Here is a 23,719-nt window from a genome sequence, read left to right as displayed (position 1 = left end):
TCACGCACCAGTAAATATCCAAAAACATCGTATGTACCAAAATACAGTAGCCAGCTTTTCATTTTGCCAAGTGAGGATATTAGAAACACCATTTGCCATCACCTTTAACCACTTCAAAGAACATTTTAACACCAGAAAAGGAGGCAAGATATAATCTTAAAATAAAAGACACTTAATTTTCTTTTTTATTGGAGTATAGTTACTTTACAGTGTTATGTTAGTTTCTGCTGTACAGCAAAGTGAATCAGCTATCCAGATACATCTCCCCCCGCTTTTTTGGATTTCTTTCCCATTTAGGTCACCACAGAGCACTGAGTAGAGTTCCCTGTGCTGTATAGCAGGTTTTTACTACTTATTTATTTTGTACATAGTATCAATAGTGTATATACGTCAACCTCAATCTCCCAGTTCATCCCACCGCCCACTTTCCCTTTGAGTATCTATGTGTTTGTCCTCTGCATCTGAAAGACACTTTTTCAATGGGGAAGAAAATAGCGTTATAAGAAACACAAGAAACTGTTTTGTTTTTCTTGTATTATGGCAGGCCGGTAAAAACTGACCTGACTGTCCCTCTTCATGGACAGGCACTTGGAACCATCATTTGGGTCCAATTGGGAGTGGTTTTGGGGGGAGTGGGGAGGGAGGAGAGGAGTTTATGCTGCAATCCCATAATGCAGATGCTCAGCTCAGAGCAAAACACTGTAGTGAGGGAATCCCTACCTGCTGAGACTTGAGAAGACAACGAAGAGAAGGATGCAAATGAAGTTGGTGAGAGCTGGCTCACAACCTCTGAAATCGCAGCACTTGTTTCAGGAGGACCTTTCTTAGCCGACCTGGCCTCTGTGCTGGTTCAGAAATGACTGGTCCAGAAAGGTCATCTTTCCAAATGGGTTTTTTCTGCCAACACGTCTGGCTGGTTTGGAAGCCTTTTAGAACTTTTATCGACCACAATATTACATACATACATACATGCCAGTTTTATAGTTTCCCCCAGCCACCCACTTACCATGAGCTGTTTGTTCATCACACCAACCAAAGTTTGCCAAGCCTGGTCCTCGTTGAAGATCTAACTGCCTGGTGGCAAGGGGCTTCCATGGTTTTGAGAACCCACCACGGGGCCGGGCTTCCTCCATACAGGGAGCAGTCTTGTTGTCTTTGTATCCCTGGCACCCGATCTGACCCAGAGAGGGTGCTCACTAAACGTCTGTGGATGTATTCGTGAATGAGGCAGAACCAGGGACAGGCGAGTCACAGGGAAGTACAGGCTCAAACTGCAGGATGTGGGGCGTTGGATTTTTAGAGAGTGAAAGATCTTGTTGTTAAAGTCAAGGACGGGCCATCCTTGCAGCCCAGGAGGGGAAGGACAGAAGCTAGACTGGTTTCGAAAGGCTCTCTTAAGGGCAAAGACCACCCACGCGGAGGCGGAATGGAAACGGAGACTGGGAGGGGCTGTGTGACCTCTCCCTCCCCCATGCCAGGCTTGGCCAGCAGAGAGGTATGGGTGGATCTGAGGGGCTAGGAGTAATGTAGCATCTGTGGTCCACATGGGAAACCACTCAAGCCCTCCCTTTCTACTCCATCCCCAAGATAAACCAGGGCTGACACCTGTCCTGCGCAAACCTGCTTCTGCAGTGTTTGCTGGTCCTGGTTTGGCCCCAGGCAGCCTGTGTCTCTTGTGGTGGTGGTGACAAGGGCTTGGCGGGTGGTTAGGTGGGGGCTTGCTCCACTTGGGCAGGTGGAGGGGCAGCCAGGTGATAGGCCAAAATCCTGCTAAGTGGCAGTTTGTGTTTGCGGAAGTGCTCAGGGTTACAATTCTCTCACAGAGACTGCTTACCTGGAGGTCTGGGGCCTACCAGGAACAGATGCCCAGGCATTGAGGAAAATGCTCTTGCCTTAGGATCTAGCTCGTGGTTGGGATCCTACAGTGAGACCTAATATTTCCTTACTTGCTCCTGAATAGGCAAGCTGCCCTTGGTTTACACTATGCCCAATCTATTCACCCTTTCTGTCTCTGGTCAGTGTCACCACCTCCAAGAAGCCTTCCCTGACTTTCACGTCTTGCCTCAGGCTGGGTTAGAGGCTCTGGTCAACACTTTTCACATGCCCTATGTCCTGGCTTCCATATGAGACAGGACACTCCCTGAGAGAGGGAACCTCTTTACCACTGGCCTCAGACCTAGTGAGTGCTCGGTGAATGTCCACTGAGTGAATGCATGAGCTGCTAAACATCCTCCCTCTATCTCAGATTGACTGTGTGGGCTTTGGAGAGGAATGGCTCTGATGGTCTGAGGTCTCTACCACCAGAGCTGACCTGGGATGCACAGCGTCCCGGGGCAGGGCTCCCAAGGATGCATTCAGTAGCTGACTTAAGGCCAACAGATCCCTTTTGTTGTTTCTCAGCTCTGGGCCAAGGTTCAGAGGTGGGTCAGCCCTGCTGGAGGCAGTGGGGGTGGATGGAGCCTGGGCTTTTCAGTCAAACACTCCTGGATTGGGTCCTCCATCCAATACCGCCTGGCTGGGTGACCTCTGCACGTCTTTTAATCTCTCTGAGCTTCAGAGGCATTATTTGTAAAATGAGAATCACAATCCCACTTGCTGTATAGGATTGTTTTAGGCTTAAATGAGACAGTGTATCGGAGAAGGCAATGGCACCCCACTCCAGTACTCTTGCCTGGAAAATCCCATGGATGGAGGAGCCTGGTGGGCTACGGTCCATGGGGTCGCTAGGAGTCGGACATGACTGAGTGACTTCACTTTCACTTTTCAGTTGCATACATTGGAGAAGGAAATGGCAACCCACTCCATTGTTCTTGCCTGGAGAATCCCAGGGACAGGGGAGCCTGGTGGGCTGTTGTCTGTGGGGTCGCACAGAGTCGGGCACGACTGAAGCAACTTAGCAGCAGCAGCAGCAGCTGCTGCCATAATTAAAGAGCTTCCCAGTTGGCTCAGGGGGTAAAGAATCTGCCTGCAATGCAGGAGATGCAGTAATTATGGGTTCAATCCCTGGCTTGGGGAGATCCCCTGGAGGAGGGTATGGCAGCCCACTCTTGCCTGGAGAATCTCATGGACAAAGGAACGTGGCGGACTACAGTCCATGGGGTCACAGAGAGTCAGATGTGACTGAAGCGACTGAGCATGCAGGCACACTGTAATAAAAATAATATCGATTGTGTTGTAATGAAATATATGCTAGGAGTTAAGGAGGAAAAGAGGTGTAAGGGACAGTCACTGCACCTGGGGTGCTGGTCATATTATTTAGGGAGTTGAGACACATCCATAAAGAATCTATCACACTGATGGTGGGCGGGGCTTCCCTGATGGTTCAGTGGGTAAAGAATTTGCCTGCAATGCAGGAGACACAGGAGACACGGGCTTGATCCCTGGGTCGGGAAGATCCCCTGGAGGAGGAAATGGCAACCTTGACAGGTTACTGCCCAAAGGGTCACAAAGAGCTGGACACAAATGAGCACGAGCCCAGACGGACAGACTGACAGTGGCCCGTCAGGCATGAGTGCTGTGTGCTGTGGTTCAGAGGAGGGAGCAGTACCTGGAGTCAGGTCATCTGGGATGGGGGGCAGGGAGGCCTTGAGGGAACAGCAGGACTTAGTGGAGAGGAATGGGAGAGAGCCCCACGGAGGGGACACAGCACACACAGAGGCCGACAGGAGAGAAGAGGAAACCATGCCTGCAGGCCAGTCCCCAGCTGGACAGACCACGCACAGGCAGCGCTAAGCATGTGTAGAACACGGTGTCTGGGGTGCGGCCGGTCACGCAGTCTTTGATGGGTGGTCTGAACACGGCCGGGCGGCCCTCACCCTCTCCCTGTCTCCGCAGCCGTGTGCCAGCCACCCTGCCAGAACCGGGGCTCCTGCAGCCGGCCCCAGCTCTGTGTGTGCCGCTCAGGCTTCCGCGGAGCCCGCTGCGAAGAGGTCATTCCTGAGGAGGAATTCGACCCCCAGAACTCCAGGCCAGCACCCCGACGCTCGGCCGAGGGACCCCCCAGCCTGCGCAGGAGCAGTGTGGCCAGAGAAAGCACCACGGCCAGAGTGCGCCCCCCAGCGCCACAGCTGCAGCGGGCCAGGTAAGTCCCCTTCCTCAGCAGGCCCTCCCTTCTTTGAGGGGAGGGTGTGCAGCCTCTTTGCGGGGGCTTCTGCCTTCGGCCTGTTTGGTGAAGACCTTGATGGAGATGGCCGGAGGGACTCTCCTCCCCTCCCCCAACCCCACCGGAGGGGTGGTGAGCGGGTCTGCAGGTTTCAGGGTTGGCACAGGCTCTGGCAGACTGGACTACACGGTGGCGGTGGGAGGGGAGCTGCTACCCTCCAGGTCCTGGGAGAAAGACGAGGAGGGCATGTGCCTGGACCCAGGCTCTCTGCTTTCAAATCCTGGTTGCCACTTCCTAGGTCGGTGACCTTGGGCAAGTTACTTACCTCTCTGATTCCTCATCAGTAAGGTGGGGACAACGACGATGATGATAACCATGGAATTGTAAGGATTAAATTCGTTAATAAGAAGAAAGTGTTTAGAAGGGTGCCTGGCACAGAGTAAACTCTATAAATGTTTCTCCTCCGCTTCCTTCTTTTCTACCTGTGGTCCGTGCAATGCGGGAAGGACTCCTCTGTCAGGAAAAAAACCCTTCCAGGACTTCCCTGGTGGTCCAGTGGTTAAGACTCTGCTTGACTGCAGGGGGCCACAAGTTCGATCCCTGGTCGGGGAACTAAGATGCCATATGCTGTGCCGCAAAAAAAAAAAATAAAAAATAAAAAGTTTTTAAAAAGCCACTTCAGCTCTCTTGCCATCAGTGCTAGCAGCCTCTCTCCTTGGAGCAGCCTGCAGGAACATGTAGTGGAAGGCAGAAGGCTAAGAAGTGGGAAGGGGGTGTTCTCGGGCAGAAGTCCCTGGCCTACTTGCCAGCCAACCTGGCCAGACATTTCCTAGCTCAGGACAGGAAGTCTGAACTTTGGTAAACTGGTCCGTTTCTGGGGGCTGTGTTTTCTTTTTGGTTTTTCAGGTTAGTTTTTCCATTTGCTTCCTACTAAGGAAGTTCTTTCTGAAATGTTTGAACCTTGTCTTGCTGAACTCAGGGAAAAAAAGGATTTGCCCTCCCGGAGGAGGCTGACAGAACCAGCAGGAGGAGGCTGACCTCGAGGCCAGGTCCCCAGTGGGAAAGCTCAGGAGAGAAAGGAAAGAAGCTTGAGGTTGTCCAGCCACTCTGAAGGGGGAGAGCGGGGACAGACCAGGGTCTTGGTAGGGGTGTTTCACCACCCAAGCGAGCAGGTGGTTTTTGAGGGCAGCCAGGAGCAGAAAAAAGCAGAAGGGTGAACTTGGGTCAAGGCCTAGGGAGCACCAAAGTCCAAACCAGAAGAGCCAAACTCTTTGGCCAAGGCCTTGGGATGCCAGAGCAGAGAGAGAGGCAGAGCTAAGGGCCAGGTGGGCAAGGCAGGGGGCACGGCGAACCGCCTGGGACTGGCTGTGACCAGCTGGGCAGGGCCTGAACCTTGTTCTAATGGGTCCCAGCTCTGGGTCCAAGGTGGGCGGGCCTGGTGCAAAGGCACTTGGAGGAGCCCCAGGGGTGGCAGCTCCAGGGCCGGTCCTGGAAGCAGGGTGGAAGCAGAATCCTTCTAGCCGGGCTTCCCCCTGCCCCTCTCCCCAAAGCTTCTTTTGGCTTGTGGGATTTGTTCATTTTATAGTGCATTTTCCCTCTGTGTTGGTGCTTGCTTGGCAGGTCATTCTGTCCCCTTGGATCCTTGAGTCGGAACTGTTTGACATGCCCTGCCCCGTCTTCCCAGCCTCTCCAGCTCCTCTTTTTCAAAGCCCAGTCCCACTTCCTCCAGAAAGCACCCCCTCCGTCGTGTCTGCCCAGCTGTGACCTCCTGCAGCACATGCTTGGCCCACGTCCCTGGAGTCTGTGCCCTGTGTCTGCAATCAGCCTGTGCGGCCTGCGCCCTGGAAGTCAGTGCCTGTCTCAGGCTGGATGTCCCCACAATGCCACCTTGCAGAAATCACTCCATCTGCGTGGCTTTCTGTCGCTTGGTCCCAACTTAAGAGTGACCTCACAAAGGGCCCGCTTGGCCCTGAGCCCTCACTTTGCCCGGGAACCAAGGGCACGCCCGCCCCCGCTGCCGTGGGGAGGGGGCCATGCCTCCTGGGTGCCGCACTTCTTACTTGGCCTCGGGATGGTCTCTTCATTTGCTCCCTGGACCAGGAGCTCCCTGAGGGCAGGGACCACCGCGTCCTCCTCTTTCATAGATGTGTCTGGTGCCTCACATTACCCCCGGCACTCTGTAGTCAACACAAGCTGAAAGAGAACACTGATGAGGCGCGATGCTGGGGAGAGGAGGAGGCCAGGAGGGGAGGAAGATGAACCCTGTGAGGCTTTGGTCCCCAGGGAGGGTCCCCCGTGAGCGGGAGGCAGTGGAGGACAAAGGCCCGGGGTGAGGTCTCTGGCCCCACAGCAGGGCTGTCCTCTCTGAGCTTCACAGGCTCCCTGGCCAGGGACTACTGTGATGTTTTTAATGAGCTACAGCCTCCAGGCCAGCACGGTCTCTCTCTTTCTGCCCTGGCGCCTCAATGCCATGAAATCTGGGAAAGTCCGAGCAGCCCGCTGTCGGCCCAGCTGTGTTTTGCTTTGGGAGGCCAAGTCCCACTTGCCTGGTGGTGTCAGACATTTCCTGTGAGCCTGGCCAGCTTTCCCAAGCAGCCCTGGCCTCTCTCCTGATGGCAACTTGGACAGGCCTTTGGTGTCCAGATAAAGGGGGTGACATAAATGCAGTGGGCACTCTAGGAGGGCGGGGTGCAAAATGAGCAGGGCGGGGAGACACTGCAGGGGCTGCTGACGGCCAGAGGCTGCCTTCAGGACAGCACTAGACAGAGGCCAAGGGACTTGTGTCTCAGAAGGAAGATGCGAGGGGGCAGTGGTGGGGGGCGCATGGGAGAGCCTCGGGCAGCAGGCAGCACGCCCTACAAGAGCCAGACGTGGACTGATGTTGTCCAGCTGTGGCCTGGGCTGGCTGCAGAGGCCCGGAGACTCCCTCTGAGACTCAGGTTCAGACTTCTTCCCCAGGCTGGGCAGAGAGCCTGCCGCACCTGGGGAGCAGGAGCCAGGCAGCTGGGAAAGAGCCTCAGGAGACTGGGGGAAGGAAGTGGTTATGACAGCCTAGGACGAGCAGGTCTGGAAAACAGTGCTTCACACCCGTGCTTCTCAGCCTGCAGTGGCATGTGACTCATGTTAACTTGTTAACATAGGAACTTGTTAACATGCAGCCTCTGATTTGGCAGGTCTGGGGTCAGCCTCTCTATTATGATCTCAGGTGATGCTGATGCTGCTGGTCCAGGGACCTCCTCCCACCTTGATGTGTGAGAGTCTAAGACTGTAGTTTGGATTCAGAGACTCCTGGAGTCCAGTTCTGGATTTACCAGCTAGCTGTGTGACATCTGCTGTGCTCAGTCACTCCGTTGTGTCCAACTCTTTGCGACCTATGGGCTGTAGCCTGCCAGGCTTCTCTGTCCATGGGATTCTCCAGGCAAGAATACTAGAATGAGTTGCAGTGCCCTTCTCCAGTGGGATCTTCCCCACCCAGGGATCAAACCTATATCTCCAGCATCTCCTGCGCTGCAGGCAGGTTTATTACCCACTGAGCCACCCTGGAAGCCCTGGTAGCTCAGATGGTAAAGCATCTGCCTGCAATGCAGGAGACCCGGGTTTGATCCCTGGGTTGAGAAGATCCCCTGGAGACAGACACAGCAACTCACTCCAGTATTCTTGCCTGGAGAATCCCCATGGACAGACCATGGGGTCACAAAGAGTCAGACACGACTGAGTGACTAACACTTTGTGTGACATCAGACAAATATCCCAACCTCTCTGAGTCAGTATCTCCTCCTAATGGGATTGCAGAGGGGAGGAAATGAGACCATGTGAGTAGAGCATGTAGTACGGTGCCTAATGTGAGCACTAATAAGATACGGGTTAGTGTTCAGTATGTGTTAACCATCAGTGGACGAGTTCTCTTTGCTATGGGGACCTGAGTGGCAAAAAGCAGGCCAACAACTGGGACGCCGTGTGTGTGCGCGTGCCGACCTGCTCTGGGGAGAAACCAGAGCCCAGCCCCAGCCTCAGGGGTGGTGTGACCCAGCCGTGGCATCAGCAGTGGTTTCTGGCTGGCTTGGCTTCTCCACCAGGACCGTTCTCACCAGCCCTATGGGGGAATGGGGAGGGGAGGCATCACAACACTTCTCAGAATGGGAGGGACTCCACGGGGGTTGCTTCTTAGTCTGGCCTGAGGACGTAGAGGCAGGGCCCTGGGGACATCCTCGGCGGGCTTGGTCAGCACTGCAGCAACAAGGGGGAGTGTTGAGGAGGACAGGCGGGATCGGAGGAGAGATGTCTGGGAAGCTCTGAGGCCCATGGTGATGGCTCTCAGTAGACTGTTCCCTGAGAAGGCAGGCTTCTTTCCACTGTTTCTGTCCATCTCTCCCTCTCCTCCTCTATCTCCTCCTCTTCGCACACCCTGCAAAGTTAGATGTTTAAAACAATGCTGCATATATGATCCTTCAGTTCTATAGGTCAGCCATCTGACATGGGGCTCACCAGACTAATGGCAAGGGGTCGGCAGGGCTGAGTTCCCAGAGGCTCCGGGGCGGGGGGCCGGGTGCGGAGGGAATCTGTTTTCTTGCTCATTCAGGTTGTTTGTTGGCACAATTCACTTCCTTGCAGTTGTAGGACTAAGGTCCTCACTTCCTTGATGGTTGTCACTTGAGGGCCATCACATCTAGAAGCCGCCCACATTCCTTGGCCTCTTGCCACCTTCCTATCTTCAAAGGCAGCAACAGCGGGTGAACGCTTCATGTTTTAACTCTTCCCCTCTGCCTCCCTCTCCAGCTGAATCTCTCACTGACTCCTCTGCCTTCTTCTACCACTTTTAAGGGCATATATGATTACATGGGCCCCCTTGGATAAGCCAGGACACCCCCCATTTTAAGGTCAGCTAATTAGCAACTGTAATTCCACCTGCAAACTCGATTTCCTTTTGCCATTTCATGTAACGTGTTCAAAGGCATAACATGAGGGGAAAGAGACCATGGGGGCCAGCCACACCCACACACTGCAGCCGTTCCAGCTGGGACCCTCCACCTGCAGTGTCACAGCTCCTCTGATCAAGGACATGCCACAAAGGCGGCCCTACATGAGTGATCTGGCCCCCAAACATCTCCAACACAGCTCTTACCACTCACTTACTCTGCTTCTGCCACATGGGCCAGTGGGTTTTCCCTGGAATATGCCAGAGATGCTCCCACCTCAGGGCCTTTGCACTTGCTGTACCCCCTCCCTGGAACACTGTGTTCCTTTCCTAGGGCTGCCATAAGGACAAACAGAGTGGCTTAAAATAACAGAAATGTATTCTCTTACAGTTCAGAAGGGAAGAGCCCAAAATTAAAGTCTTGGTAGGGCTGTTCCTTCTAGAAACTCTGAGGACAATCTGTTCCATGCTTTCCCCCAGCATCTGAAGGCTGCCTGCAATCCTGCAAGTCCCTTGGCTTGTAGTTGCATCAGCCTAGTCTCTGCCTCTCAAAATACATGCTGTATTATTTATGTGTGTGTTGGTGGGGGGGATTCTTATAAGAATAGCAGTCACTGGATTTAGGGTCCGCCTTAATCCAGTAGAATCTCATCTAACTTTAACTAATGACATTTGAACCACTCCCCCCCATAGCCAAATAAAGTTATATTCACAGGTTGGCAGTTAGGACCTCAACATACCTTTTGTGGGGGCAGAGGAGCACCCAATTCAACCTGCATCAAACCCTCTTCCCAGTCACATATGCACAGGGCTCACTTCCTTCCCACTCCAAGTCTTCCCTTCTCAGTGGGACTCTTGGACGCGTTCACCTGATTTTATTTTACTTAAATTTTTTTTATTGGAGTGCAGTTGCTTTACAATGTTGTGTTGGTGTCTACTGTACATCAGAATGAATCAGCTATTGTTGTCGTTCAGTCACCAAGTCATGTCTGACTCTTTGTGACCCCATGGACTGCAACTCTCCAGGCCTCCCTGTCCCTCACCATCTCCCAGAGTTTGCCTAAGTTCATGTCCATTGAATCGATGATGCCATCCAACCACTGCATCCTCTATCAAAAGGTTTTAGGGGTCAGAATCGCTATATGTATACATATATTCCCTCTTTTTTGGATTTCCTTCCCATTTAGGTCACCACAGAGCACTGAGTAGAGTTCCCTGAGCAATACAGTAGGTTCTCATTAGTTATGGATTTTATGATGCTGCTGCTGCTAAGTCACTTCAGTCGTGTCCGACTCTGTGTGACCCCATAGACCGCAGCCCACCAGGCTCCTCTGTCCCTGGGATTCTCCAGGCAAGAATACTGGAGTGGGTTGCCATTTTCTTCTATGGATTTTATACATAGTAGTATATATATGGGGCTTCCCTGATGGCTCAGCAGTAAAGAATTTGCCTGCAATGCAGGAGACCCGGTTTGATCCCTGAGTCAGAAAGATCCCCTGGAGGAGAGCATGGCAAACCACTCTAGTACCCTTGCCTAGAGAAGCCCATGGACAGAGTAGCCTGGCAGGCTGCAGTCCATGGGGTCGCACAGAGTCAGACGCAACTGAACGACTAAGCAGCAGAAGCAGTAGTGTATATATGGGCTTCTCTGGTGGCTCGGTGGTAAAGGATCCACCTGCCGATGCAGGAGACGTGGGTTTGATCCCCGGGTAGGGAATATCCCCTGAAGAAGGGACTGACAACCAACTCTAGTATTTGCACCTGGGAAATCCGGTGGACAGAGGAGCCTGTTGGGCTACAGTCCATGGGGGCACGAAAGATTTGGACACGACTTAGTGACTAAACGACAACAACTGTGTGTATGTGTCAGCCCCAGTTTCCCAGTTCACCCCAGTCTCCCCTCCCCTCTTAGTGTCCATACGTTTATTCTCTTTGTCTGTGTCTCTGTTTCTCCTCTGATTTGAAACTGCACACCCCCAAACACTCCCTACCCCCTACCCAACTATTCTTTTTCTTACCTCAGTAAAATGTCAGGCCCAGGAGGATGGGGGTTTTCTCTCTCTTCTCTGCAATGTGTCTCCAGCACCTTGAACATGACTGGCTTAGAACGGAGTGGAGCCAGCAGGGCTGAGGGCAGCTCGACTCTCTCCCCGTCATCTTCACTTCTCACAAACCCTGCGGTGGGTTCCCAAAGTCCCCGTTCTGCTAACAAGGCTCGGGGGGTGTGCCGGGCCTCTCGGGGCTCTCGTCTGTGGGGAGAGGGAGGAAGGGCAGGGGCACTGGGGCAGCTCCTGACTCAGGCCTGGCTGTGCCACTGGGCACGTGTGGCTGTGTGTGCCTGCAGGGTGGGCAGGTGTAGAACTCGCCTCCTCGGGAGGCCCCCTGGCATCCTTCAGCCCCATGTCTCCACTCTGGCCCCCCGGGGACTTCCTGATGTGTGACCTTTAACCTGCTCTGGCTGAGAGCGAGCCTGCAGACTTCCTGCAGGAGGTGCTGCCTCCCTTCGCGCCCAGGCCTCCTGCAGGGGCTGTAGGGACTCTGCCCCAAGGGGTGGTCCCTGCCAGTCTGCACCGTGAACCACCGCAGCGGGGACCCAGGCATCCTTCCTAACAGAATAACAAGGCATTTGGCCAGGAGATCAATGACCTGGAAACAAACCAGGTCCCTGGGGACAGGGCAGCAGGTGCAAGGAGGCAACCCCACTGTGTGTGTGCTGGGAAAGCACTGGGCTTTGGGGTCTTGCCGCTGCTGCTGCTGAGGCGCTCCAGTCGTGTCCGACTCTGTGCGACCCCATAGACGGCAGCCCACTAGGCTCCGCCCTCCCTGGGATTCTCTAGGCAAGAACACTGGAGTGGGTTGCCATTTCCTTCTCCAATGCATGAAAAGTGAAAGTTAAGTCGCTCAGTCGTGTTCGACTCTATGCGACCCCATAGACAGCAGCCTACCAGGCTCCTCTGTCCATGGGATTTTCCAGGCAAGAGTACTGGAGTGGGGTGCCGTTGCTTTGGGGTCCAGCAGCATTTAAACCCTAGTGTCCTTGAAAACTATCAAGCAAGTCGCTTCCCCTCACTGCAACTCAACTTCTTTGAAGCGGGAACAGTGATGCCCATCTCTTGGGGTGGCTGTGAGAGTTCCTTGAAATAATGCACAGAGAGTGATTAGTGGGGTGTCCAGAAAAAAATCCCTTACCGTACTTGCCCACTTCTCATGTTTATGACAAATCAGTGAGATACCCCATTTGCCAGAAGCAGTTTTTTTCTCCAACCCACAATCTGGGCTTACAGAAGGGGAAACTGAGGCAGGGCAAAGATTGGCAGCTAGGTAGCAGGCCTGTCCTGGGACCCAGGAGATCCTGCCTCTGGGCCAGGCGGAAGGCTTGCCGGGTCCTCCGAGCCTGGCTCCAGCTGAAGCCTCCTCCCTTCTACTGCCTTCTGCCGCTCTGGGCTCCAGCATCCTGCCACATCCTGCTCGCTCCTGCGGGCAACATGATCCCCTCTTGGTCCTCTCTCTTTTTCATTCCAGTCCCTTGGACCCAAGATTAGTCTCCAGTACACCCAGGACCTGATGAGAGACGGACTCACGCTAGGAAACCTTGGAAAAGCCCTTCGTCCTCCCCAGGCCTCAGTTTCCATATTTGTAAATGAGAATCAACAAATGGATTCTCTCTGAGGTCAAGAGCTAGCGGTGTCAGACTCTGGCCGACAGCTTGGCCATTTTCTATCCACGATAGTGAAATGTGCTTATTCCCCCTTTACCCACTCTCACCGTGGTGACAAGGATACGTCTTGCCTTTCATCTGCTAAGGGCAGATCTTAGCTCTCCCTGACAGGAAGCCTCCAGTCCTCCTTGGCAAGGCTGCAGTGGGTTTAATCAGCCTGCATCTTTTATCCTGCATCACCTGCTCCCTCAGGCCCATCAAGTGGCGCCTCTCTGCTCTGTTGACTCAGCCCTGCAATCCTGAGTGAGTCAAGTTTTCAGGACCTCCGGGGGTTGAACTCCTTCCTTCCTTTTCTTTTCTTTTCTTTTTTTAGTGGTTTTTTTTTTCCTGATTTGTTTTTATAACTTTGAGCCCCAAGCTTTCCCCCCTAGGGATTTTCTGGAATTCCCCAACCCTTAGGATCATGACTATACTATTTTGAAAAGATTTAGAAGCAGAGTATGCAATTTGACTTCCAAGCTAAGCCTCTAACTAGTCTCGGACCTTGGGCAACCCACTTAACTTCACTGAGCCTCAATGTTTCTATTTGTAAAGTGGGAGGGATCTTTCCTTTCTGGAAGGTTGCGAAGATTAACTAAAATAATGTGGGTGAAAGATGGATTTGTGAACTGTAATGTGCCTTGCAAATGCTGATTACTGCTGTTATTTAGCAGTCCTGGCAGTGGGCTGAGTTATTTATGCTCCCTATACATGCCTGAGTCGCATTCAGAAGCAGGCCTCCCTGACTACCTCTGTAAAGTTTTAACCTTTTAAAATTAGCCTAAGCCACTGGACTCAACACCTGGGGATGTGCTTCATTATGGCCTCTGTGCCAGCTACCCCACAGTTGTGCAGTGCCCAACCTGCGCCACTGTGCATGGTGACCCTGAACCTGGCTCTTTCCCAAAGGGGAGATATCTCCTATTTTCTTACTATTTAATATCGTAAACCTCCAACTTGAGCATCCTCTCATCTGGTTTTTAATTTCCACATTACTTTCCATTTTCCACTTTCTAACAGAACATATAATTTACTTGTTATGTTTATTGTGTATTGTCTTGTTTTTCCCCAAGTATAGTGTGAGCTGTTTTGTTCAGTGGCATATCCCCAGCTCCTAGAACAGTACCTGGCATACAGTAAGCACTCAACAAATAAATAATATCTACTGAATGAACGTCTCTATCACCATGTATCTTCTGCTGCTGCCTGGAGCCAGGAAAGTTGGTCTCAGATCCCTTGCCTTCTGAGCTGACCCTCAGCTCATCCCCTGGCACGTTGTTGATCAGGAAGGGGCTCTCCCAGTCCTCCCAGCAGGTGGGTACCTGCTCGCCCTGTGCCCCTTGGCCTCGGGAGTCTGGAGCCAGGCAAGCGGAGAGCAATGCTTCTTCCCTAAGGGTGGCTGGAGCGCAGACAGAGTAGGGGTTAGCAGACCCTTAGGAGTGCCAGGAGTCTGGTGGGCGCTGAGGCAGCTGTAAAGGGGCCTCCTCCCGGTTCCTTCTATCTCTTAGGCCTTAGAAGAGTCCCATGAATGCTCTTCCCTGGGGCTGCAGGTTCCGAAGAGGGAGGGCTCAGAGGGGAGTCAGGGAGACGCTCACTCGTGGGCCTCCAGCCAGAACAAATGGAAAGGGTTTTATTTTCCCAAGTCTGAAGTCACAGAAGCCCTGCTGCTGCTTTTTGAAGAGAGTAGAAGAGACCTGTGTCTCAGCTGAAAGCTTCCTTCACCTCCCTGTCCCCCCCTCCCTGCTGTTTGCAGAGGGTTCTGGAAACATGGGCCACATTAAGGTTTCTGCACGGTCCCTTGGCACTCAACCCCTGCCAGCCCCACCTATCCCTGCCAGGCAGAAACTGCTTGGAGTAACGGGGTGGGTCTGAAGCACTCTGTTTCCACCGCAGAGAGGAGGGGGCCAGGCTGTGAGTGCTGGATCTTCCAGCCCCTAGTCACACCCCTGATGTCTGTCACATCATAGTCTCTATGACAGGTATTCCAAGAATTATGCAGTGCACAGCCTGTGCAACTGTATGTGGTGACCCAGGACCTGGCTTCTTTCCAGGAGGAAAGTGACTCCCATTTCCCCCATAAAGAGTGTTGCTTCAAGGCAGTCCCCTCCAGCTGGGTTTGGCTGCCGAGGCCCCTCCCATATCTCTCCAAAAGGGAGGTGGACCTTTAGACTTCATGGGGTCCAGACATGCACCTCCTCAACCCACACAAATACCCGAGGGCCATGGAGTTCAGGGCCATGGCTGGCCTTAGGGTACCTATGCACGAAAACAAAAGGACACAGGCTCCAGGTGCACAGTCTTGCAAGGCTTTCGCTCTAGGCCAATGGGGTCGACAGAGGTCGTGAGGAGGGCGGGGCTGGTGTGCCTTCTCTCCAAGCAGCAGAGCCTGCACGCCTGTTCCTTCCACCACGCTGGGCCCAGGGCAGACACTTCTGTGTCGCTCCAGCCTCTGAGTGCTCAAAGAAGGAGGGGGCCCCAGGCCTTCTAATACCTCTTCATTCCCACCCAGAGCAAGTGGGCGGATTCAAGGAAAATGGTTTCTGCTTCCTGCACACTTCTCTTCCTCCCTCTCATACTGAAGCTTGAAGGTGGACATCTGACCTAAGGGGGCCCCGAAATCTCTGATGAAGGCTGCCTGAGCCCCTTTTCTAGGATTATCCCAGAGTCGAGGATTATCAGGACCCTCCCTAGGTTGGGTTTCAGAAAGGGTCTCCCTCCTGGCCCAGCCCTGGCCCCAACTCTCTGCAGATCTCTGAGATAGGAGCTGTTTACCTCTGATTTGCCCCAGAGCCTGCAGCCGAGTGATGGAGAAAGCATCTTCCGCCTCTAATTCTCCTTTCATCATCACCACCAGCAGGATCTACTGGCCCCTGCTCTGCTCCCGGCATTGTGTAGCTGAGCTACCTGCCTCTCCTGGTTCTCGCCTCATCAAAGTCACCAGCTCAGTGACACGCGGGAAGTGGATGCCGCACAAATGTCTTTGTTGAGCCCAGTGAGGGGAGTACAGATGGATGGGGTGCGAGGTGTACCCGTCTCAGGCAAGCACCCAGGCACAGAGGGGCAGGGAGGCTCCCCAGTGCTCCCCACAGCCCTCATCCTAGCCTCACCCTGAGTGGGTGTCTAGCTTTGTGGGTACAGTGAGGAATGTTTGGTTTCCGATTGAGTGGGGTGGAGAGTGGTCCCCAGGGGCAAGATCTCCAACACCTTAACCAGTCCTCACAATGACCCACTGAGGAGGGTACGCCCCAAGGAGGAAATTGACAGAAAGGTTGTGGTCGAGGTGAGGTTCTAGCTCACGATGGGGTGGTGGTTAGGATGGATCAGAGTACGACTTTCGTGTGGTATTAGAATGCGGTTTCAACCTTTGTTCTGTGGTTAGGGTTGGGCTAGTGTTATGTTGGAGTAGAATTTAGGACTGTGGGTTTTCTGAGTGTGGCATGGTTGCTATTTTAACCTACCACTGACGGAGCCTTATTGAGTCAGCCAGCCCTACTGTGCAAAGCACTCTACGGGCACCACTTCAGTTAATACCCATACGGCACAGAGGTTAAGAGCACGGGTCATGAGTCAGACCTCATGTCATCTGATTCTGTTGCTCACCAGCCATTTGATGTTGTGCGAATCTCTTCACCTCCGTGAGTCGAAGTGGATAAAGTGCTGAGTCACATAACTAAGTGCTCAATACATGAGAGCTGAGACTCTTGTCTGTAACAGTCAGGGTTCCAGCAGGAAACAGATGGCACACTCCAAGGGGGCAGTTTGATAAAGGGTCTATTTGCAAAGGCAGGAACAGGTCAGAGGAAACAACAAGGGAAGCAGAGTATTGGGAAACCCTGAGCCCTGCAGGTCTAAGGGGCAAGGGGTCAGTGGTTACTGGAACCCAGAGTAGCCACAGGCAAGGACCATAACAGGCCTCTGGCAGAGGAATAGAGCCCCCCACCCCACAGCCCCCGCCCACAGTGGTCCATCCGGAGGGAACTAGAGGGTCAATACCTCCACTCCCTCTGCCCTCTTGCTGGGGTCCCACGTGGGCTGAGCAGGACTGGAAGACAGAGAGCAAAGGAGCCTCCTACAGCCTAGAGCAGGGTGGAAAGAAGTCCACAGGGGCAAGTGGGAGATACCCAGCCCCTTAGCCAATGCTCACAATGATCCTATGAGAAGGATACTCCACAAGGAAGAAACTGACAGGAAGGGGCATTCCAGCCCAACTCTGATCAAGACTGGATCTCGTGCTCATGGCCATTTTGCTAAATAACTCAAGAGCAGGTGAACTCAGGCAAGCACAGAGCAGCCAGCTTGGTGTGGGAGCTGCTGAGGACTTGGCAAGGCATTTTGTGTTTTTTTTCAGAAAATTCCAGAAAGCTGGCGAGAAAGCCTGGAGGAGATTGTTGGGGCCATTAAAACGTTTTAATATATGCAGTTTCCAGCATCTGACTTAAAAAAGTAGTAACAACAAACATTTCAAGCTCGTGGCTGTACTCATAGCATTTAACTGACCAAAGTCCTCTAGGATTTTTGTCTGAAAGGAAAGGTTAGGGAGGGATGAAGCCAGAAGGGAACTGGAAGACAGTCAGTGCTGTTTTTCACATGCCCCAGGGGAATGTCCTTCCCATCCGGTTGCTTTGTACGGAACTGTGGCTGCTCAGGGAATGTTGCCCTCTGATGTGGGTGTGTGTGTGTGTGCGCGAGGGAGAGAGAGAGAGAGAGAGAGAGACAGAGAGAGAGAAAGGGAGAGACAGGGAGTGGGTGGAAAGCTGTACAGAGAGAACATGCCTCAAAAATCATAATGGAGATTTTTCAGGCCCTGTGAATTCTCCTTTTGAGCTCAAGGTTTTCAAATATATATCAGGTTTCGCCTCTTGTCCGGGACGCAGAGGAAGTTTCTGATTTATGGGTCCAGTAGTTTTTCCAGTTATGCAATCTGTAAATCTGCCATCAGTTAATTAATTTGCCACTGTCAGAAAAGGCACTGCAAGCTTCCCAGGTGGAAATCACTTTACCAAAGTACAGCGCTAGTATGATAACAGCAATAAAAAAGGGAGTCTGAAAATGTATACTTGTTTCCACTTGTGGAATTAACTGAATTGGTGTCTTAGCCTCCCCCTCCAGTCACTGGCATGCACACACGTGTGTGTGTGTGTGTGTACGCGTGTACACACACACACACACACACACCACACCCACCTCTGGAGAGCAGCTAAGGAGGAAGATTTAAGCCTTGTAGGGTAATTTTCCAGAAAAGGATTAGAAAGGGAAAATGGGTGAAATGCAAAGTCATCCAATGACCGTGGTTGTACGACTGGCGACTTAGGACTCAGAGGGGTGTGTCTGTGCATCCGTCTGTCTGTCTGCAGATGACATAGTGAAGATTGCTAAATGATTTCCAATAACGAGATGTGAAAACACATAGTTTCTTTGTTAGCCACATAGCTGTGGTTTTGTGTCCATGATTCATTGTGGAAGTGAGTGGCTGTGACAGGCATTTTGTGGGTTTTTTTTTTCTTCTTTTTTGTCCTAAAAAAATATTTGTGAAAGGTCTAAAATTCAAGGAAGTCCAGTGCTTTTTGAAAAAAAAAAAAATCCCCATTCCTTGCAAAATGAAAATTGCAAATCAAAACCTCTGAAGCTACCATATTTCTGCTTCCAGTTGGTCGCCCTCACTGCGGTTTCCTCCTGGAGCCTCAACTCCTCACTGCTACCTGACCTGTTCACCCAAGGGTGCACGCAGCCAGCAATGGGTGGGGGTCTTCTGAGGCCTCTGGAGGGCATCTGGTCCTCTGAGGGGTGGGGGCATCCTCTTGAGACCCCGGGCAAGCCACACCATTGGGCACCAAGCTGATTCCACATTTCGTTCTTTTTCTGAGGTCATTGGGTCAAGGTCAGAGCCCATACAGCAGGCAATAACAATGTGTGAGGGAGAAATCGTGACATAATTTATGCCTTATAGCTAGATAAGTCTGGGTTAGACTCTCAGTTCAGCCACTTAACAGTTATGCTGTCCAGAACAAGTGATTTGAGCTCACAAGCCTTAGTTTTCTCATCTGTAAGATGGGGATACTCACCACTATAGAATTGTCAGGAAGAGTTACTAATATGCATAAATGAATCTGGCACCTTTTAAGTGTCCTATGAATGGCACTCATCTTATCTTATTTGTCCCCAAACTTTGGGGTTACTGAGACTTTTGTTTATAGCAACAGGAGTAACTGGAAACTCTTGAGAATTTGCCCAGACTACTTGAAGGTGTCTCTGGTCCCATTGAGATTTCCCGTCATAGTCAAGGGTAAGCAGCAGGTTGGGGAATGCCATCCAGCAAAGGTCAGGCACTCAGGCTTTGAGACGCCACCCCAGCACCTCCCTGCTGTTGGTGAGAGTGGGCAAATAAACCGCTTCTCTCTCTGTGCCTCAGTTTTCTCTTCTGTAAAACAGAAAGTGATCATTTTTATAACCTAGGATTGCACTAATTAAGTAGCTCTCAAGCATGAACAGCCTAGTAAAATTTTTTAAATGAAGTGCCTCAAGCAGACGTCTCGCACATAATCAGTTGGTAGGTTTGGGATGAGCGAAGGCTTCTTCCCAGGTCTTTTAGAAATCTGGTCCCAGGGTGGAGTTCCAGACCCTGGTAGGGCAGGCTGCTTGCAGGCTGCCAAGACTTTGACCAGCCCCTGAGAAGTATATCCTTGACCCAGGCACCAGCTGCCTCTGTCTACAGCAAGCCTGTTCGGGCAGGTCCAGAAGTGGGTAAACTCATCTGAGGTTGCAGGCCTGTGTTTGCTGTCCAATTAGGCAGGCCAACTAAGCAGTCTGTGTGTGTGTGTGTGTGTGTGTGTGTGTATGCTGGGGGTGGGTATACATGGAAGGGAGAGATGGGTCCCAGAGACCACAGGCTGGGAGCTCCGGATTCAGGAGGTGGGTATCTCATGGCCAATTTGGTGGTGGTGAGAAGTCCGTATACCAAGTTTCTCAAGGCTTTGGGAAGAGGTCCAAGCTCAACCTCCCCAGCCTAAAGGCCTCTTCTTCTCCTCTGATCTGTGCCCAAAGGCCCTGACTCATGTTTTCTTTCCTTCACCTCTTTACCTCCCCAGCCTCTTCCTTTTTTCTTGCACTTCTTTGGAATTCATACAACGCCAGCTTGTGGCGAGGGTGGAGGTGCAGTGGAGGGAGGAGCGTGATGAGCTTTGGAGTCCAGTAGGCCTGGTTTGGAGTTGTGCCACCCGTGAGACCCATGAGCTGGGGGCCAGCGACTTACCGCCTCCACAGTGCATGTGCCCCACAGGTGCTGGGGAGTGAGCCCCGCTTCCCAGGGCACTGGGGTCCTTTCTCAGGTGATGTTTGTTCCGCGCCTGGGACGCCGTTAGCACAGCAGTAACTGACCCAGGTGGGGTGTGTGGAGTCCTGCGGCTCCAAGACTTCACCACCTCACCTCCGTCACCCGTGGGGAGAGCCACAAATGCCCTGGGAGGTGGGGGTGGGGGAGGAGAGTGCTCTTGTCCAGGCAGGGTGGGCTCCAGGGAGGAGTCGTGCAGGATTGCCTTCCTAAGAGACCATTTTTAATCTTGTTCCTCCCTGATAAAAACACTTGCCTTCCAGGCTTCCCTTTTGTACATGAGATTCAAAACATAAGGCCTGGACTTAGGCAGAGGTTTAGTGTACAGGCCCCGGGACCTGATGCAGAGGCAGGTCACCTGTGTCCGATGCCCAGCTCTATTAGTTATGGGCTGTATGACCTTAGGCAAGATACCTAGCAACTCCGCCTCACCTGTAAAACAGGCATAATAATAATACCCACTTCCTCATATAATGATGATTTATTTCATTTATAAAGTGCTTAGAAAAGTACCTGACAAATACAAGCGCTGTGTAGCTACTTGCTATTATGTATTGTCATCCTTGGGGCTTCCCTGGTGGCTCAGCGGTAAAGCATCTGCCTGCAATGCAGGAGATACAGGAGATGTTGGTTCAGTCCCTGGGTTGGGAAGATTCCCTGCAGGAGGGCATGGCAACCCACTGTAGTATTCTTGCCTGGAGAATCCCATGGACAGAGGAGCCTGGTGGGCTATAGTCCACAGGGTCGCACAGAGTCGGACACGACTGAACGACTTAGCACACAAGCCCAGCTGTGGGCCCAGCATTGTGAGGACTCCACGAAAGACATAAAGAGGGTATGATCCAGGCCCCTCCTCTCCCCTCTGGGGGTCTGTGTCCCTGGCCACACCACAGCCCTTTGGATGGTCCTGTTGGACCAGAAGGAGGGGAAAAGGTGATTGCCTGGCAGGTCCCCGCTAGGGCAAAATGACGTTTGTGTAGAAACTGAGGAGCATGTCCTGGTACCTTGGGCAGCCCCTCAGGGCGCCTTCTCCTCCCTGCTCTGCCCCCTTGAAGTGCCTGAGGTGTGATCTCTGGGCCTGGGCAGCCTCTCTGGCTTCCTGCCCAACTGCCTGGCCCCTCCAGGAGAGGAAAAGGGTGATGCAGCCTCAAGAGTCGTGGGCTGGGCAGCTGGTGAGGCGGGCCGCCTGCTCAGCGGTAAAACGTCCACAGCTGAGTGAGGCATCAGGGGTCCATGGAGTGGAGTGCAGTGAGGCTCAGAGAGGTTTCTGGACCACTGGGAGACTGAGGCAGCACCCACGTAAGGCTGCTCCAGCAGCGAGAGCCAGGCCTCAGTCTCCGGGTGCGCACAGCTCCGTGCACAGCTCCGCCAGCCTCTGACTCTTGTCTGCCCACAAGGAAGCAGGGCACTGCGTTCTCTCTCAAGCCACAGGGAGCAGAGTTGGGTACAGTTCTGGGCAGGGAGGGTCCCCGAGTTCTGCCCCCTCCCTATCCATCAGCCTGGCAGGGGCATCCCCTGGGTGCTTGTGCGCAAGCTCCAGACCTCTCGGACCTGGGTGTGACCTCAGAGAAAACTCCAGGCGCAAACCTCAGAGCAGGGGGAGGTGACTCACAGGCGGCCACCCGGGTGGGGCTGGGTGGGGCTGGGTGGGGACCTCAGGCTGACCAGTGGGCCCAAAGGAGTCAAGTGAGTGGGCACAGCAGGACCAGCAGCAGGGAAGGTCTGGAGATACGTGGGGGGACCTTTTGGGAGGGCAGCGAAGCATGGGGGTGCCAGTGTTGGCGAGGCAGCATCCTAGGGCCAGACAGCGGGGGCGGAGAAGGCCTGAGTCCCCCGGGATCAGCCCACTGACCACGTCACCTCCCTGTATCTCAAATGTCACGGGCCCAGAGCCTCATCCCGGGCGGGAATGCCTGCTGTTTCCTTTCTGGTATGGGAGGGGGGAGCTATTCGATTCCTGGGACAAGATGGTCCTGTCTCTCCAGGGACCACCATGTCACTGGGACAACTGTGGCTTTTTAGAGCCATGTCCTTCCTCAAGCCATGCTGAAACCTGCTCCCTGTGACATGATCCTGGGACCGTGTCTTCTGGAAATCCCGTCTCTTTCCTGCCACATCCTCCTGCCATCTGATGACAGATAGTACAGTGTGGAGGCAGGAGAGTAAGGTTTAGGAGGGTGCCAGTTCCCCCAGGCCAGGCCCGCCAGGGAACCCAAGGGCCTGGGGACAAAGAATGCAGTGAGGGTAGCCAGGGGAAACTTCTAACCACACAGCTCCAGGCCAGAGTAGATTTTGGGGGTTCCACTCCCAACTCCTCCACTTTCTACACTGTGCTGTTCAATACAGTAGCCATCAGCCATGAAGGGACTATTTAAATTTGTGCGTGTGTGCTAAGTCACTTCAGTCGTGTCCAACTGTGTGTGACCCTATGGACTGTAGCACACCAGGCTCCTCTCTCTGTAGGATTCTCCAGACAAGAATACTGGAGTGGGTTGCCTTTCCCTTCTCCAGGACATCTTCCCGACCCAGGGATTGAACCCGGGTCTCTTACGTCTCCTGCATTGGCAGGCGGGTTCTTTACCACTAGAGCCACCAGGGAAGCCCTCTTTAAATTTAATTTAATATCAAACTCAGTTACTCAGTCACACTAATTGCATTTCCAAGTGCTTCAAAGCCACAAGAGGCTAGTAGTTAGCATATCGGAGGGCGCCAACTATAGAGCATTTCCACTGTCACAGGAAGTCCTATTGGACAGTGTAATTCCAGTTAAATGATCCTGGACAAGTCCTTTACCTCTCTGTGCCTCAGTTTCATTTTCTGAAAAATGGGTTAATAATAGTAGCTAGCCCCTAAAGTGGTTGTGAAAATTAGATGACATAGTGCAAATATAACAATTAGTACACAGCACAACATTATTATTATTGTCTAGGACAAGTGGAACAGAGTTCAAGTTCTCACCTCCTTACCGTGACACCTGGGAACCCACCAACCCTGGCAACTCTGATACCCAGAGGCTGGGGAGTGGCCGCTGTCTTAGCCAAGCCTAGGCCTCACCTGCTTGGCCCCCCAGACAAAACACAGTCATGAATCAGCAGGCTCCTGGCTCTGTGACAAGGCCGTAGTGTCCCCTCTTCTTCGCCCCCCAGAGCTGGGTGTCCCCTTGTTCTCTGTGGAGGCAGGGTAGATTTGCAGCAGGGGGCTAGAGTGTGATGTCTGGAAGCACTCCCTTGGGTCTCTGGGGATTTGGCACAAGGGTCATCTGATCGTGAACTGGGTGTGAGATCTGCTTGGCCAGTGAGGAGGAGAGAGGGAGCAAAGTATTGTGAGGGCTTCCCCGCTGCCTCCCCAGGACCCAGATTCTTAGGGGAGACTGAGCCCCTTGGGAGGTGCCAAGGCGTGTTCACTTGTAAGAGTGGGCTTGCAGTCCCGGGAAGGCCAGAAGCATGCCTCCAAGCAGAAGGCCATGAGTTGGAGCCATGCCCTCCTGCCTTGCTGTTCCCTCCTCTCCCCTTCTACCTCTTCAATGCCAGCATTGTTGATTCCCAGGCCCCTCCTCTGCCCGCCTTTATTTTCTCTTTTACTCCCATGTTTCTCGAAGGGTTTCCATGTCAGAGGACCTGGCAGTCATAAGCAATACCATGAACAATCAATGCAATCAATTCCATGATTAGGGCTGGG

The 23,719-nt window shown here is 52.9% G+C and overlaps 1 protein-coding gene across 4 annotated transcripts in view; it reads left to right on the top strand.

Annotated features, from left to right (window-relative positions):
* LTBP2 (latent transforming growth factor beta binding protein 2) overlaps positions 1-23,719 on the top strand; it is a 109,858-nt gene that overhangs the window by 19,717 nt on the left and 66,422 nt on the right. For all 4 annotated transcript variants that reach the window (XM_061429441.1, XM_061429443.1, XM_061429440.1 and 1 more), the window contains exon 3: positions 3,835-4,081. In XM_061429441.1, coding sequence (XP_061285425.1) covers positions 3,835-4,081 — 247 coding nt within the window. The remainder of the gene's footprint in view (positions 1-3,834; positions 4,082-23,719) is intronic.

Source organism: Bos javanicus, chromosome 10 (assembly GCF_032452875.1).
Source record: "Bos javanicus breed banteng chromosome 10, ARS-OSU_banteng_1.0, whole genome shotgun sequence".
Taxonomy (NCBI): Eukaryota; Metazoa; Chordata; class Mammalia; order Artiodactyla; family Bovidae; genus Bos; species Bos javanicus.
This window is presented reverse-complemented; position numbering and strand designations above follow the sequence as displayed.